Genomic DNA, 12,777 nt, shown 5'->3' on the forward strand with positions numbered 1-12,777 from the left:
AGATGCTCTGCATGCCCATACATCTTGGTCATGCACCTTGCCCTGCTCTCTGGCTTTCCTGCTGCTGCCTTGTCCTGCTACATTCCACTGTCAGCTTCGCTTTAACCCTAAATATTCCTCTTCCAGGCTCAGCAGTAGCCCAGGTTATTGTCCAGCACATGCCATGAAGATGGACCTTTGCTGGGACAGCTCTGTGATAGAGAGGAAAACTACCCTGAAGTGACCCAAACTGCTGGTAGTCTGTGGGAGGGGGATGGATGCCCAGCAAGCCTGTGGACTGGCCTGTACCTCAGCAAGCTCCTCTTAGTCAGGAATAATTAATTACCTTCTCAAGGATCTTAGCTTCAGCCCTTCCCTGCTCATGCCCCAGCCCAGTAGAGGAGGGAGGAGGAGACGGCAGCGAAGAGGGTAGAGAATTAATTGGACATTGTGTTGGGAATCGCCTCCTGGTTGCTGTCAATCTTGGGAGTGAACAGCCTCTTGTCTCACTCAATAGGAACTTTATATGCTCCTTTAATCCTTCAGTCTGTATTGTCAGGGCTTCCCCCCTCCTCCTGTCTCTCCTTCCCACCACAGGACTTTTGATGACCCCAGCTGTCTGAGGCAATACAAAGAAGCCCCTTAACTAACACCCTGTGATCTATACAGGCAATAAAGAGGGTCCCCTTGACAAGGATTTGCGGGCAGAATATATGCAAATGCTGGGAGGTGCGCGGGTGGGGCGGCGTGCCGGGAAAACCACAGTGCAGAGGGCACGGCTCCTGGCCCGGGGGACGCCGTGGCCCGAGCCTGTGGTACAGGTGAGGGGTGGCCAGACAAAACCAGGGCTGGCTGGGGCTGCTTGGCCATAGCACACCCTGCCATGGGGTAAAGGGAACTGGAGAGCCCTGTTCATCAGGGCTGCAGGGCCAAGCCATCCATGGGCACAAAAATGGGGGGCTCCTGGCCCATACCCCCCTGTGCTTTGCTCCTTGACGGCCACCTCCCGAAGTCAGGAGGCCATGCTCCTTCCCACATTAGCACATGAATGGGGTTAGGGGTGGGGGGGAGGTGGGAAGGGGGGCAAGCCCCCACTGTCCACTCAAGCAAACAATTTGGCTAGCAAATTGACATAATTACAAGGGACAGAGAGAAAAGAAAGGCGAGCCCCCTCCCCTGCGCTCCAGAGGGCCCGACCCCTGCCGAGTTACTTAGACCCTTTGTGCGACTCAATGCTAGGTACTGATGAGGGGACGTATGCCCTTTTCAAGGGCCCTAAGCGACCGGCTGCCCTAATCTGATTACAATTTACAGCGCTCCTTCAGAGGGGCTGCAGCGGTGCTCAGCAGCCCCGGACACGCCGGCTCGGACACGCACGCGCTGGCCCCAGCCCGAGGTGGGTGGGTGTGCGTGGCCAAGGTGGGAGGATGTGCACACTGGCACCGTGGCCAGCAGCACCAGCAGCACCTGCAGCCTGGTTTTCAGTGATCTGCCAGTTGTGCAAGGTCGAGAAGGCTGAGGGCATGGTCGTGGGGACCTGTACACGTGGGCAGGAGCAGATACGGAGTGGCCAGTGGCTGGGGTGTGCAATGAGCCCATTTCAGCCCAAATCTGGGCTTGGCACCATGCACGTGCACCTGTGCACACCAGCACATGCGTGGGCACAGATGTAGTAAACAGGTAACCCCCCTTGTCCCGGGCAGATCCACAGATGGGGCCCCTCTCCACCAAGAGTGGGGGACAACAAAGGTGAGCAAAGGCCTTCTGCCAAAATCTGTGCAGCAGCTTGCAGGAGCAGGAGTGCGAGCAAAGCCCACCACCTGCCTATTAAAAGAGGGATTAAACTATGCTGTTCCTCCCCCCACCTCCTCCCTTCTCTCTCTAACATCATCCCCTTGGGGAAACCACCACCTTTACATGAGATTTTCCCTTTTTTTTAACCTCTTTTCTGCTCCGTGCCACAGAGATCCCAGGGGATTAGCAGCCAGGCTGGGCCTTCCAGCCTCCTTGAAGGCAGGTTGTTTCAGCCACCCCCCCCATGGGAACCTGCCCCAGGACAACTTTGGTCAATGCCTCCGGTGCTTCCCAGCCAATTTGTACCACCTAATCCCCGCGAGTATCTGCAGCCCCTTTCTCACACGTTCTCCCGCCTGCAGGAGCAGCCCAATCCTCAGCTCTCCACGCTCCCCCGTTGAGAAACCCTCCGTCCATCGCACTTCAAACGCGCCAGCCCGATCCCGGCATTGTTTGCCCGGGAATTAAAGCTGCAGGGCCAGCCCCAGCGAGTGATTTAGGTACTGAGAGCAGACTGAGCCCCGCAAGAGCACGGGCAATAAAACGCTTCGCTGCCCAGCCGCCTGGGCAATTTAGGTGTCTTCCCACGAGGAGGAGGCACAGCCCAGAGGGCCAGGGAACTGGGTCAGGGCTTCTCCCAGCACATGGGACAGGACTGTCTCCCAGGGCTCAAGACCTGCCCCACCAGAGATGTGGGTTGGCCACCTTGCTGAAGCAATGAGGGTCACACGGTCTTTGTCATCACAGAGCCCCATGGATCCTTGCAAGCTGCTGGGAGTCCAAAGGCCATGAAAGTTGGACACACAGATTATCTGGGACACAGACAGAACTCAAATGGTGTGGGGTGAAGGACACCAGTCTGGTCCCACAGTAGGAAATGCAGTGCTCAAAAGGTCTGCTTCTGCTTTCAGATTTTGCAGACTTTTGGGGAAAGGTTTAGGACTCGCTTTTTGAAATGACATTGTCTATGGTGCCTGTCAGTAAATGTCCCTGTGGTGGTTTCTGATGCACTCTCTGGAGGAAGCTGTGAGCAGAAAATGGCTGTTACATCCCTTTCCCAGTGTAGAGAAGCTGGCACAAGATCTCCCTCCTTCAGCAGATCCCAGCACAGGGAAAACACTTGCCCTACATTTTGCCATCCCTGTCTTGGAGAAAGGATGCAGTTCAATGTATACTTCAGCCTCTGCAGGGATCATTCTCCAGAGACCATTTCTAACCCCTGTCAGACCTGCCTTTGCCATCATGAAAAAAATAAACAACACACCACTTGCTGGCAAGCAGGCTGGAGCTCCTGATGGCCCAGCTACCGTGTTTCTGAATTTCTCCTTGGCCAAGCAGCCCTTTCCCTGCATCCCACACTGCTGCTGTGCTTGAGACCAATCCTATGGAGGATTTTAGGCCTTTTATTACTTCTCTTTTTTCAATGGTGAGGTTGTTTCAGGCCAAATGGAGGCAACGCGTGTAAGGAGAGAGCGTCTCCCGTGCCTGGCTGTCCCTGTCCCCGCCATGGCACAGGAACACAGTGTTTTGGCACCTCCTCCTCTGTCACAATGTTTTTCAGCTCCACCAAGCAAAGTGTCCAATTAGAGCAGAGCCTCTTGCTTCCATCTTTGCCGACATTTAATTAACATGCTGCTGCTGGCAGCCGCTGACAAATTCCAGAAACATGTTGTAAAGGGTTTTTGTCTTTACCCAGCATGGAAAATGAGGGTGTCATATCCCAAGGGGATGTGAATAGCTACTTTTGACTCCCCCCCTCAGGTGTAAGAATTAAAAAGCTAGACGCAGTGAAGAGACCTATCAGCCCTCCCACCTCCTTTCCCCCCCCCTCTCTTTTCCTTTCCTGCTCCTCATATTATATCACCCTAGAAAACATGCAGGATTTTAGGCCTGGTTTTCATCCCTGTTTCCTCCAGATCTGGCTGAAGCCTGATGGTCCAGCTAAGACAGGGGCTACCCCCTTCCCATCAGAACCATCAGCACCAGTAAGTGGAAGGAGCCATATGATGACACGGGAAGAAATGGCTAAAGCCAATAAAGAGGAAAGGGTCCTGTCAGCCTGTCCTGTACATGCAAACAAAGTTCCCGAGGAGCTGCTGGAGGCCTCAGTAGGGAGCTCAAGGGAAGGTGATGGCAGAGGCCACCACGTAGAAGTGTAGCTGAACTCAGATGGCCTCACCCAGCCATGGATGGCAGGATGGGGAGAGGGTCAGCTGCTGCACCCCAGCATCTCCTCCTCAAAAACACCCAGCCTGGCCTGTGCTTCCCACAGGGGTGAGGGCTCATCACCTTCTCAATTGTCATCTCAAGATGCCAGCTTCCAAACCAAGTATCTCCCCAGACTGCATTACCTAACACATTGTCCAATACACCCAGCGTATACTGCCACCGTTCATGCCTCCACTTTGTCCCCAAGGCACCAGGAGTGTCCCAGCGCCTCCGCTTTGCCCCGGGCAGCCAAGAGCCACTGGCGGGAGGGACGGCTGTGGGCGACATCCCATCCCGCTGACACACGGCAGCACAGGGATGGAAAGAGGAACACTTTATTCCATCCACAGCAGCTCGTACAAAGGCGGCAGAGTGGGGCAGAGCCCCCGTCACGGGGAGCGGACGGTGCTGGGTCCGGCGCGGCGCGGCTCAGGGCGAGGCGGGCTTGTCGGGGTTGTGCATGTGGTACGCGTCGCTCTCCTCGTCCTCCGGCACCTGCGGCAGAGCCCCCTGAGCCCCGGCCCGGCCGCGGGCCCACAGCGCCATCTCGCGCCCCCCGCCCGCGCCCCTCACCTCCCAGTACACGCCGTCCTCGAAGCAGTTCTCGGCCGCCGCGTCCCCCCAGATGGGTAGCTTCAGGATGCCCCCTGCGAGGAGAGGGGCAGGGCGGTGGGCAGGGGTCGGGGGGATGCGGGCGGGGTGCGGCTGGTCCACCCAAGGAGTGCTCGGTGCTGTCCCCCCGGATGCATCCCGGGCACATGGATGCTTCTGTTTCATCTGCAGGCTGCCTCAACCCTCCCCTCCCCGTGCTGCCCTCCGCTCACCCACGATGGCCCCCCCAGCAAAGGCCATCAGTAGAGACACCACGATGCCGGCAGCCTGGAACCCTCCCTGGATGCTGGGTGTCCGTGTCTGGTACACACCGGTGAAGTCAAATGCCTTGATGAACCTGCCCAGGGCAGAAGTGTGGTGATTGCCCCTGGCTGGAGGCATTCCCTGGCTCCAGAAGAATCACGCTGCCCTGCTCTCTTGGGAACTATTCCCTAGCCCCATCCCTCTTCTGCATCAGACCAGGAGAGAATTGCAATGATCACAACTGCTCACTTCCTTCTCTGACCCCTGGCAAAGCTTCACCAAACAAGAGTCCAAAATATAAACATTCCCTTTGTGGTTCAGACTTTTAGCGTTACCTGGCCCCACAAAACAAAGCAGAGAGGGAGAAGCACTTCCCTCCCCATTGTGGCCCAGAATAATGCCAAACAGCAGGACTGTGGCTCACTTTATGAGGCCACCAAGAGTCAGCTGCTTAAGATGAGGCTACAATTCAATACAATTCAGTAAGCCTGATACAGTCAGTGCACACCATGTTTTTGAGGGACAACTCTGGGCAACTCTGACCTATCAACAAAAGCTGCTATTGCTTCCTGCTCCCAACTCACAGAGCTTCAGGTAAAATCTATTTTCAAGTCATCTTACCCTTCCTTTCCATATACATCCTCCGTGGCTGCAGCTGCTGTGATGGCCCCCACAATGCCCCCAATAAGGCCTGGCATGGCATGGAGATTGTGGATGCCACATGTGTCCTGAATGTGCAACCTAGACTCCAAAAAAGGCTGAGGGGAAGGGAAGTAGAGAGAGATCAGGGAGTTGAGCATGGCCTGGGAAGGATTAGCTCCTTCCATGGAGGGATAAACAGAGAAAGAGAAGAGATATTGTGTCCTATTAAAGATCTAAAGGCTTGTAGACAAAAATGTGAGCCAGCTCAGGATAAACTAACAACATATCCTCCAAACACGTTCCTGTTTGGAGTCTGAAACTTCCTGAACATTTTGGAGCAGTAAAAGGAGACAGTAGTGCATCTCATAAGGGATTCTGGAAAGCAGGAACTGTCAAAGGGAAATGAATCCATCTCTGGTCTCCTCAGCAGCACCAGGGCTGCAGACCCCTCGAGCAGCACTCACCGTGAAGTAGACATACCCCACCGTGGACACGATGCCAGAGACGGACCCGACAATGAGGGAGCCGTAGGGGGTCAGCATCATCTCGGCGCTGGTGCCCACGGCCACGCCGCCGGCCAGCGTGGCGTTCTGGATGTGCACCTGCAGGAGAACCGCTCTGCCTTGGCACCTCAGGGACACTGCACTGCTCAGCCATGGTGCGAATGGCAAAGTGGGACAGTCAGCTCCGAAAATGTTTCCAGAGGAAATATCAGGGCCCCATTTTCTCACTTGGTGGTGAAAAACAAGAAAAGAACAGGCAGCTTCTGTCTGTAGCACAGGTGCACATAGACTCCCACTCCCTGTACCACACACGTTCTTTGCATCCACAGATATGGGTGGGGAGTTGAGATGAGATGGAAATTGTCTCACCCGTGTGTCATGAAGCTCTGCTGTCACAGAGACATGTCACCCACACATCCAACACGTACCAGTCAGCCCCCCGATTGCTCATGAGCTGCTGCGCAGGCTTTGTTTGATGGGGAGCGCTGCCAAACAGGGCTCTGCAACGTGCCCAGCAGAGCAAGCCCAGCCCCTGCTGTGGCTTGGGTCCACCACAGGTCAGGCATCACCCCACACCTCAAGCCCTGCAGGACCCATTCCTACTTTCTTATCCAATATAGCCTCAGGGTTTCTGCCTGATTGATGGTTTCACCATCATGCCCTGAAACCCTGTGCCTGTACAGCAAAGCACAGGTGCCAACTGTTTCCTGGAGCCTGGATCAACCTCATTATATGTCCTCTGGGCAGTGTAGGGCTCTCTGCTGCCACCTTACCATGTCAAGCTTGCCCTTCTTCTGCAGCATGCTGGAGAAGGCCATGGTGGTGAGGACACAGGCGGCCAGCGAGCAGTAGGTGTTAATGGCAGAGCGGTGCTGGGCATCCCCGTGATCAGAAATGGCTGAGTTAAAACTGGGCCAGTACATCCACAGGTACAGGGTACCTGGTGAGATGGGGCAGATGGGAAGAGAAAGGGAAAAGAGAGAATACAGGGATTGGGAAAAAAACCCTAAAGAAGATATTTATTCTCAGGGGGAAATTACATCCCATAGTCCTGCTTTCCCCACATGATGGGACCTGCATCAGGAAAAGCTGGCAGAGAAAGGGAACCAAAATGCATTCTTGTCTTTCCAGGCACCATCTCAGCCCAGCCACTGATGAAGGCACCTGAGTAACTGAAAGGTGAAAGACCTCTGGGGTACAGAGCTCCTCAACTCCATTCCCAGTTTCAATTTTTGCCAGGGACACAGGAGGAAGCAGCCCTGTGCAGCCAGGTGTCCCCATGCAGCAGCACCCCGAGATGAGGGCAGACTCACCGATCATAGCAAAGAGGTCAGAGTGGTACACGGAGCCCTGCTTGTCCTTACTCTGCTCCAGGTTGGGTCTGTACAGCACCCGTGTCACCGTGAGGCCAAAGTAGGCTCCAAAGGTGTGAATGGTCATGGAGCCACCTGCATCCTTTACCTGCAGCCATGGGAAAACAGAGCTTTGCTTCTGCAGTCGCCACTGATTCTGGGGCTGAGGCTTGATTTGCATTGTGCCCAGCTTGTCTGTGCACTTGACAGAGGGACTCAGTGCTCCTGAACCACAGGCTGATGTGTAAAACCCCAGAAGATCTCCCTTATCAGGGAGGTATGACCCACATACCCCTCTCCTTCAAAATCTGCCTACTTTTGCTGCCTGAATTCTTGTGTTTTAAATGCTTATGAAGGCAGTGGCTTGGTGGAGCCATAGCAAAGGGAGACAGTTTGGAGAGGTGCAGAGAGGAATGAGCAGAACAAAGCAGGTACTACCTAAAGCCTTACATGAAGAAGATTGAGGAGGATGTACTCGTTCACTGAAAAGAGTGTGACTTGAAACAAAGTCATGACAAGGAGCTGTATGGGGCTGGTTTTACCCAGGATGGCCCCAAAGGCGATGCACACAGAGCCCACGCAGAAATCAGCATTGATCAGGCTGGAAAAGGGGAAGGAAAATAGTGGTTTAATAAGGAAATAGTTCTCTGTAAATCACTATTACCTATCCCCAGCTCTAGAGAACCCACCTGAAGACAAAGAGGTGATTAGGAGACATCCCTGGATTTCCCACTGACCTTCCTTCCACCCTTACACTCCCACATTTTTCAGGTAATGTGGATGATCAGTGTCCTCAGCACTGACATCCGTGGTGCCTGGCTTGACACTAAAAGGTGAAACTCATCTCAACTTTCCCTTTGAGCAGTACCACCATAATGGCAGGTACCTTTGGACTAAAAGGTGGAAAGCAAGTGGAAAGTATGTGTAGGGAAAACAACAGTTTAGAGATTGATATGTATTTGAAATAACTGAGGGACAGGTATTGCCAACTGCTTGGCTCTCATTCCAGCTCTTCCACTGGCCAGGCCAGAGGTGCCATCCCAGAGCCCAACTCCTCCTTACTTCTCCACTCCAATGAGGATCTTCCCATCCTTGAAAGAGTGGAACCAGCCTTGCATCAGGAGAGCCCACTGGATCCCAAAGGCAGCAAGGAGGAAATTGAAACCCACAGCTCCGAATCCATAGCGCTTGAGGAAGGTCATGAGGAAGCCAAAGCCCACAAAGATCATCACATGGACATCCTGGAAAGCTGTGCAGAGGGAAGGGACTGTCAGCTCTGCAAGGACAGCAGGGCTGCAAGTGCCATGTGCATTTGGTGTTGAAAAGAAACTAATTACATCAGTAGCAGTAGGGGGGAAATTCAAGAGAAAATGTGTGTTTGCCTCATGTCCCCATGTTTTTAAGTCTGAAAATGGCTCAGCTTCTGGAAACTGTCTCAGCCTTTAAAGTAAATGTTTACCAAAAGCTGTGTGCAAAAGAAGACCTGAAAGTAATGGAGTGTAGATGAAAACATTTTTCTGTTCAGATATTTTTTTCCCCTTTTATAAAACACTCAAAAAATATCATGTGAAATGAACAGTAAGGTTTTGTAAAAACATGCAAATTTTGAGTAGGTCCATTCAGTACAGGGTCTTGATGATGGCTCAGTGCAAGGAGAGTACAAGAACAAGGGAAGTTTACAAACATATTTTAAATGCTTCAGAAATCAGTGGTAAAATACCCTTGAGACCAGAAACCCACCTTGTGAGATTTTTAGTGCCTAAACCAGAGAGACCCAGTTCTTCCCACTAATGGTCAGATCTGCTCACCTGAGCCCCTCAGATGCCCTTCCCCGGGGGAAACCAGATCTGTGTGAGCCTCTTGAAAGACCTTCTTGGTGCATTAAACCTGCTGTACTTTTTAATGCTGCACGTTTCTATCAGATAAGCATTGCTTTGAAATTAAGTGAGCTGAAACGCTTGCATACTTACAAATTGAACCATGCAAACCCTCACACTGCAGGCCACTCAGCCAAGAGAAAAAGCAGGAGACCCAAGGCTGGGATCCTCCCTGGGAGACTCCCACCAGCAAACTCATGCTGCAGAGCAGATAAATACAGCAGTGATGGAGCTAAACCAGAATGTTCTGCATTTTGCAGTGCACAGAATATTACAGCCACTATATCCAGCAAAGTCTGTGCACTCAGAGAGGGTGTAAGCTCAGTGCAAAGGAAATTCTGTGGCTGCAAGTCTGCTCTACCCTGAACCTGTGCTGAAATCCATCAGCCCTGGTCCATTTCCACAGGGCTTGTGTCTGCTACTTCCACTGCGGGCTGGTGAAGTCTTGTGTGAAGTGCAGCTCTGCAGAAGCTGAATTCTGTCTTTCTGTGCTTTAGAAGACATTGCAACTTGTTTAAGGATAAGCATTTGGACAGGCTTAAGCCATGTAGTGCCATGCTAATCTGATTGCTTTTAAAAAAATGCTCCCCATGCCAATGAAATCACTCTTTGAAAAGGAAGAAGATGAGATCTGCAGCTGGCACCGTTCAGCAGAGGTCACTTCCAAAGCACTCCTACACGTGTCCCAAGAACCAATCTTACTTACTGTGGTTTTACCACACAACCCCATAGAATTCTGTCTGCAGCTGTATTTATATCCTCTCTCTCTTTTCCAGTGTAAGCAGCACAATATACAGCTAGATTTATCTGCTGCCATTTGCATTTTATATTCATTCTTTCATCCTAAAAGCAGAAATACACAGGTCAGAGTTAAAGCCATGGACTGCGTGCCTTCCAGAAACGCAGAGGATCCCACCGTGTTAGACTTTGCACAAACTCAGGAGGAAGAGCCGATCTTTCTTTAAACCACACCCAGTCTAAAACCTTTTTCTAACCCTTGCCTTTGTTTTTCCCTTAGTAAGAATAACATTGTTATCACTCAGAGGCAGCGCAGGCATTGCCATGCCCTAAAGGTTTTGTAAGTCTGCTTTTGTGGCAGGACAGTTGCCATAACTATAAAGAATAAGTGTTTCCGCCTTGGGAATGCTCTCGGGGACAAAAAAATCTCATTTCTTTTCCCCTAGAGATGAGTCACTGATTACGGAATATCCATGTGCAACCTGAAATGAGAAGGAATTGTCACACTGACTGGACCTGGCAATGGGCACCACTGACACAACCACATATTGTCTTCCTGAAACCAGGACACCTTCCTTCTGCCTGCCTTCCCAATCTTCTTGAAGGTGTTTGTCACTCCTATCCCTCTGCCATGCAGGCAGGTGCTGTGGACAGCAGTGATCACAGACGTGTTGGTACAAGTGATCTTCTGTGTTCAACCACCACATTCTTCTGAGCAGCATTGGATGGATACAAGGATTAAAATTCCAGGGCTTGGCCACCTTGTCATGTTTGTCCATCTTTGCAGAGAGAAAATACTTCTGATTAGATAAGAGAGAAAGAACAGTTGTGCTTTTGGGCACATGAGCCCTTCCTAAGGTCTGAAACAGAAACATAACTCACAGCTAAACTGAGCAGTTGCCCTTAGATTGATTTAGTTCTGTTGAATCCATCCTGTCATCTGAGGGGGAATATTTGGCACTGCAGAGCAGGAGTGGGATATGAGGACAGAAGAGATGTCACTTCCTAAGCTCCTACACACTCTTTTTGGACTGCTGATGTCCTCCCAGCACACCAGTGACAAGATCAGCCCTCAGGCACTGTTTTGCTTCACACCAGCCTGTGTGGGGCTGGTCCCAAGGGCAGATGTCCAGGGAGAGCCCAGGGCAGCCACGACCCTACATGAACCTGGAGGCTGACTGAGCAGTGGGTTTCTGTGAGCAAATCCTTTTCTGAACTAGCTAATCCTCAGCAGCCACAGGTTGCTATAGCTCCTTTGATTTAGCAGGTGTTTTTAATGGAAATGTTCTAAATAGATGCATGACTCAGGCCTGTTGCTTCCTTGGAAACAATTGCCTACAGAAGCAGCCTGTTCTGAAAGGCTCACAAAGATGACCAGGCCCTGGAGATCAAAGCCACCCAAAGGCACTGCCTGGCCAGAAGAGCTTTAACCTTCTGAATAATTTCTGTGTCACTACGATGCAGAGACCCAAGAACCCTGGGAACCTGGCAGCTTAGGAGGGCTCTGGCACTGAAATGCCAGTAGCTAAAGGGTAATTCACAAGTGAGGGGGTGGACGGAGGAAGAGGAGGAAGATGTCACAGGATGTCGACAGCGTTCCTCTGTGTGCACAGAAAGGCTCGCTCTGATCCAGAGCTGAGGGAGGGGGCAGCAAGCTGAAACCTGCGGAGTGTTGGGAACACGTCAGCCCTATTCCTGGAAAAAAAAGACGTCATGGTACCCTGCTGACAGAGCCCCATGGCACCGGAGGGCCATGAGGCTTTTCTCCTGCTCTTTGGTGAAGCCCAAGCCAGCCTCAATGCAAGAGCACAACAACCTCCTAGCAATGGCTAGAGACAGCTCCTCTGACGGGCTCAGGATGGGATGGAACGGGTTGGGATGGGAACCAACCAGCACAAGGATTAGGCTCCCAGAATACTCACAGGGGTATCGGAAGTAGAAGTCGTTCTCCATGTCACTGGTGAGGTTCATCTCTCGTTTCTCCTCCTCCCAGTGCGCATCAGCTTCGGCGCCGAAGCGCACGAAGACCCCGAAGAGGACGATCATGGCCGCCTCCCAGAGGAGGCACACGAGCGGCAGCCGCCAGCGCATGGACGTGTTCTTGGCCATGCCTTGGTGCCTCTGCCTCTCCATCCGCAGGGATCGCGTCCCCCACGCCCGCCCGAGGCCGGGCACACATATATATAGCTAGGAGAGGGCAAGGTGGGGCCCAGGGAGGTGCCTCCGGCAGGATCGCATTTCAGAGCACTGGAGCTTCAGCAGGGTTTTTCCTCTAACCCACCTTCCTCCCTGGGAGGAGGGACAGGCTTCAGCACCTTTCCTCCGAGCTGCTCCCAGCAGCTGTGAGCCCTGCCTCCACGGGACGAGCAGATGTGGAGGTCAGCGTGACTGGGGAGTGGAGTCAGAGTGTCCAGCCCCCTGCTCTGCCCAGTCCCACACCCCTTCCCTGCCCCGGCAGGAGCACCCTGATCCCTGCTGTCCCCTCCTTCCCTGCTCTGGGTGCTCCCCTCACCCTCTCCCCAGCTCTGAGACTGCTCTTGTCCAGCTGGCACTGGGGGTGCTCCAGCTCTTGCTTTTGGAAAAGCAGCTGAGGTGCAGAACAGGAAGAAGAGGAAGGTGTATGTTTCAAACCAGGTACCAAGAACCTTCATGAGTGCACAGACATGTGATGGCCCCACCAAGGCTGTAAGGATGTTCAAGTGACACATGTTCCATAATTTCTCAAAGTGATTTACCCAGAGCATCCTCCTGGCAAGGCAAACTGAGCTGGGGCTGCATAACCAGGGCAATACAGTGAGATGGTGCTGGAGGCCTAAACATCCCCTCCTC

At 52.7% G+C, this 12,777-nt stretch overlaps 1 protein-coding gene across 2 annotated transcripts; it reads right to left on the bottom strand.

Annotated features, from left to right (window-relative positions):
• Positions 1-4,402: 4,402 nt before the first annotated feature.
• RHCG (Rh family C glycoprotein) lies at positions 4,403-12,081 on the bottom strand (the record flags this gene model as incomplete). Of its 2 annotated transcripts, XM_079318340.1 has the most annotated exons (10): positions 4,403-4,476; positions 4,555-4,628; positions 4,806-4,930; positions 5,458-5,594; positions 5,943-6,080; positions 6,755-6,921; positions 7,295-7,442; positions 7,784-7,934; positions 8,396-8,582; positions 11,871-12,081. In XM_079318340.1, the coding sequence occupies 10 exons, from the start codon at positions 12,079-12,081 to the stop codon at positions 4,411-4,413; spliced, it is 1,404 nt and encodes a 467-aa protein (XP_079174466.1). In that variant the 3' UTR covers positions 4,403-4,410. The 2 variants fall into 2 exon arrangements, with proteins under 2 accessions (XP_079174466.1, XP_079174467.1); XM_079318341.1 differs by lacking the exon at positions 4,403-4,476 and having other exon boundaries at positions 4,596-4,628; positions 5,959-6,080; positions 11,871-12,022.
• Between the last annotated feature and the right edge of the window lie 696 nt (positions 12,082-12,777).

The sequence above is a fragment of the Erithacus rubecula genome (assembly GCF_903797595.1).
Source record: "Erithacus rubecula genome assembly, chromosome: 14".
In the NCBI taxonomy this organism is placed as follows: Eukaryota; Metazoa; Chordata; class Aves; order Passeriformes; family Muscicapidae; genus Erithacus; species Erithacus rubecula.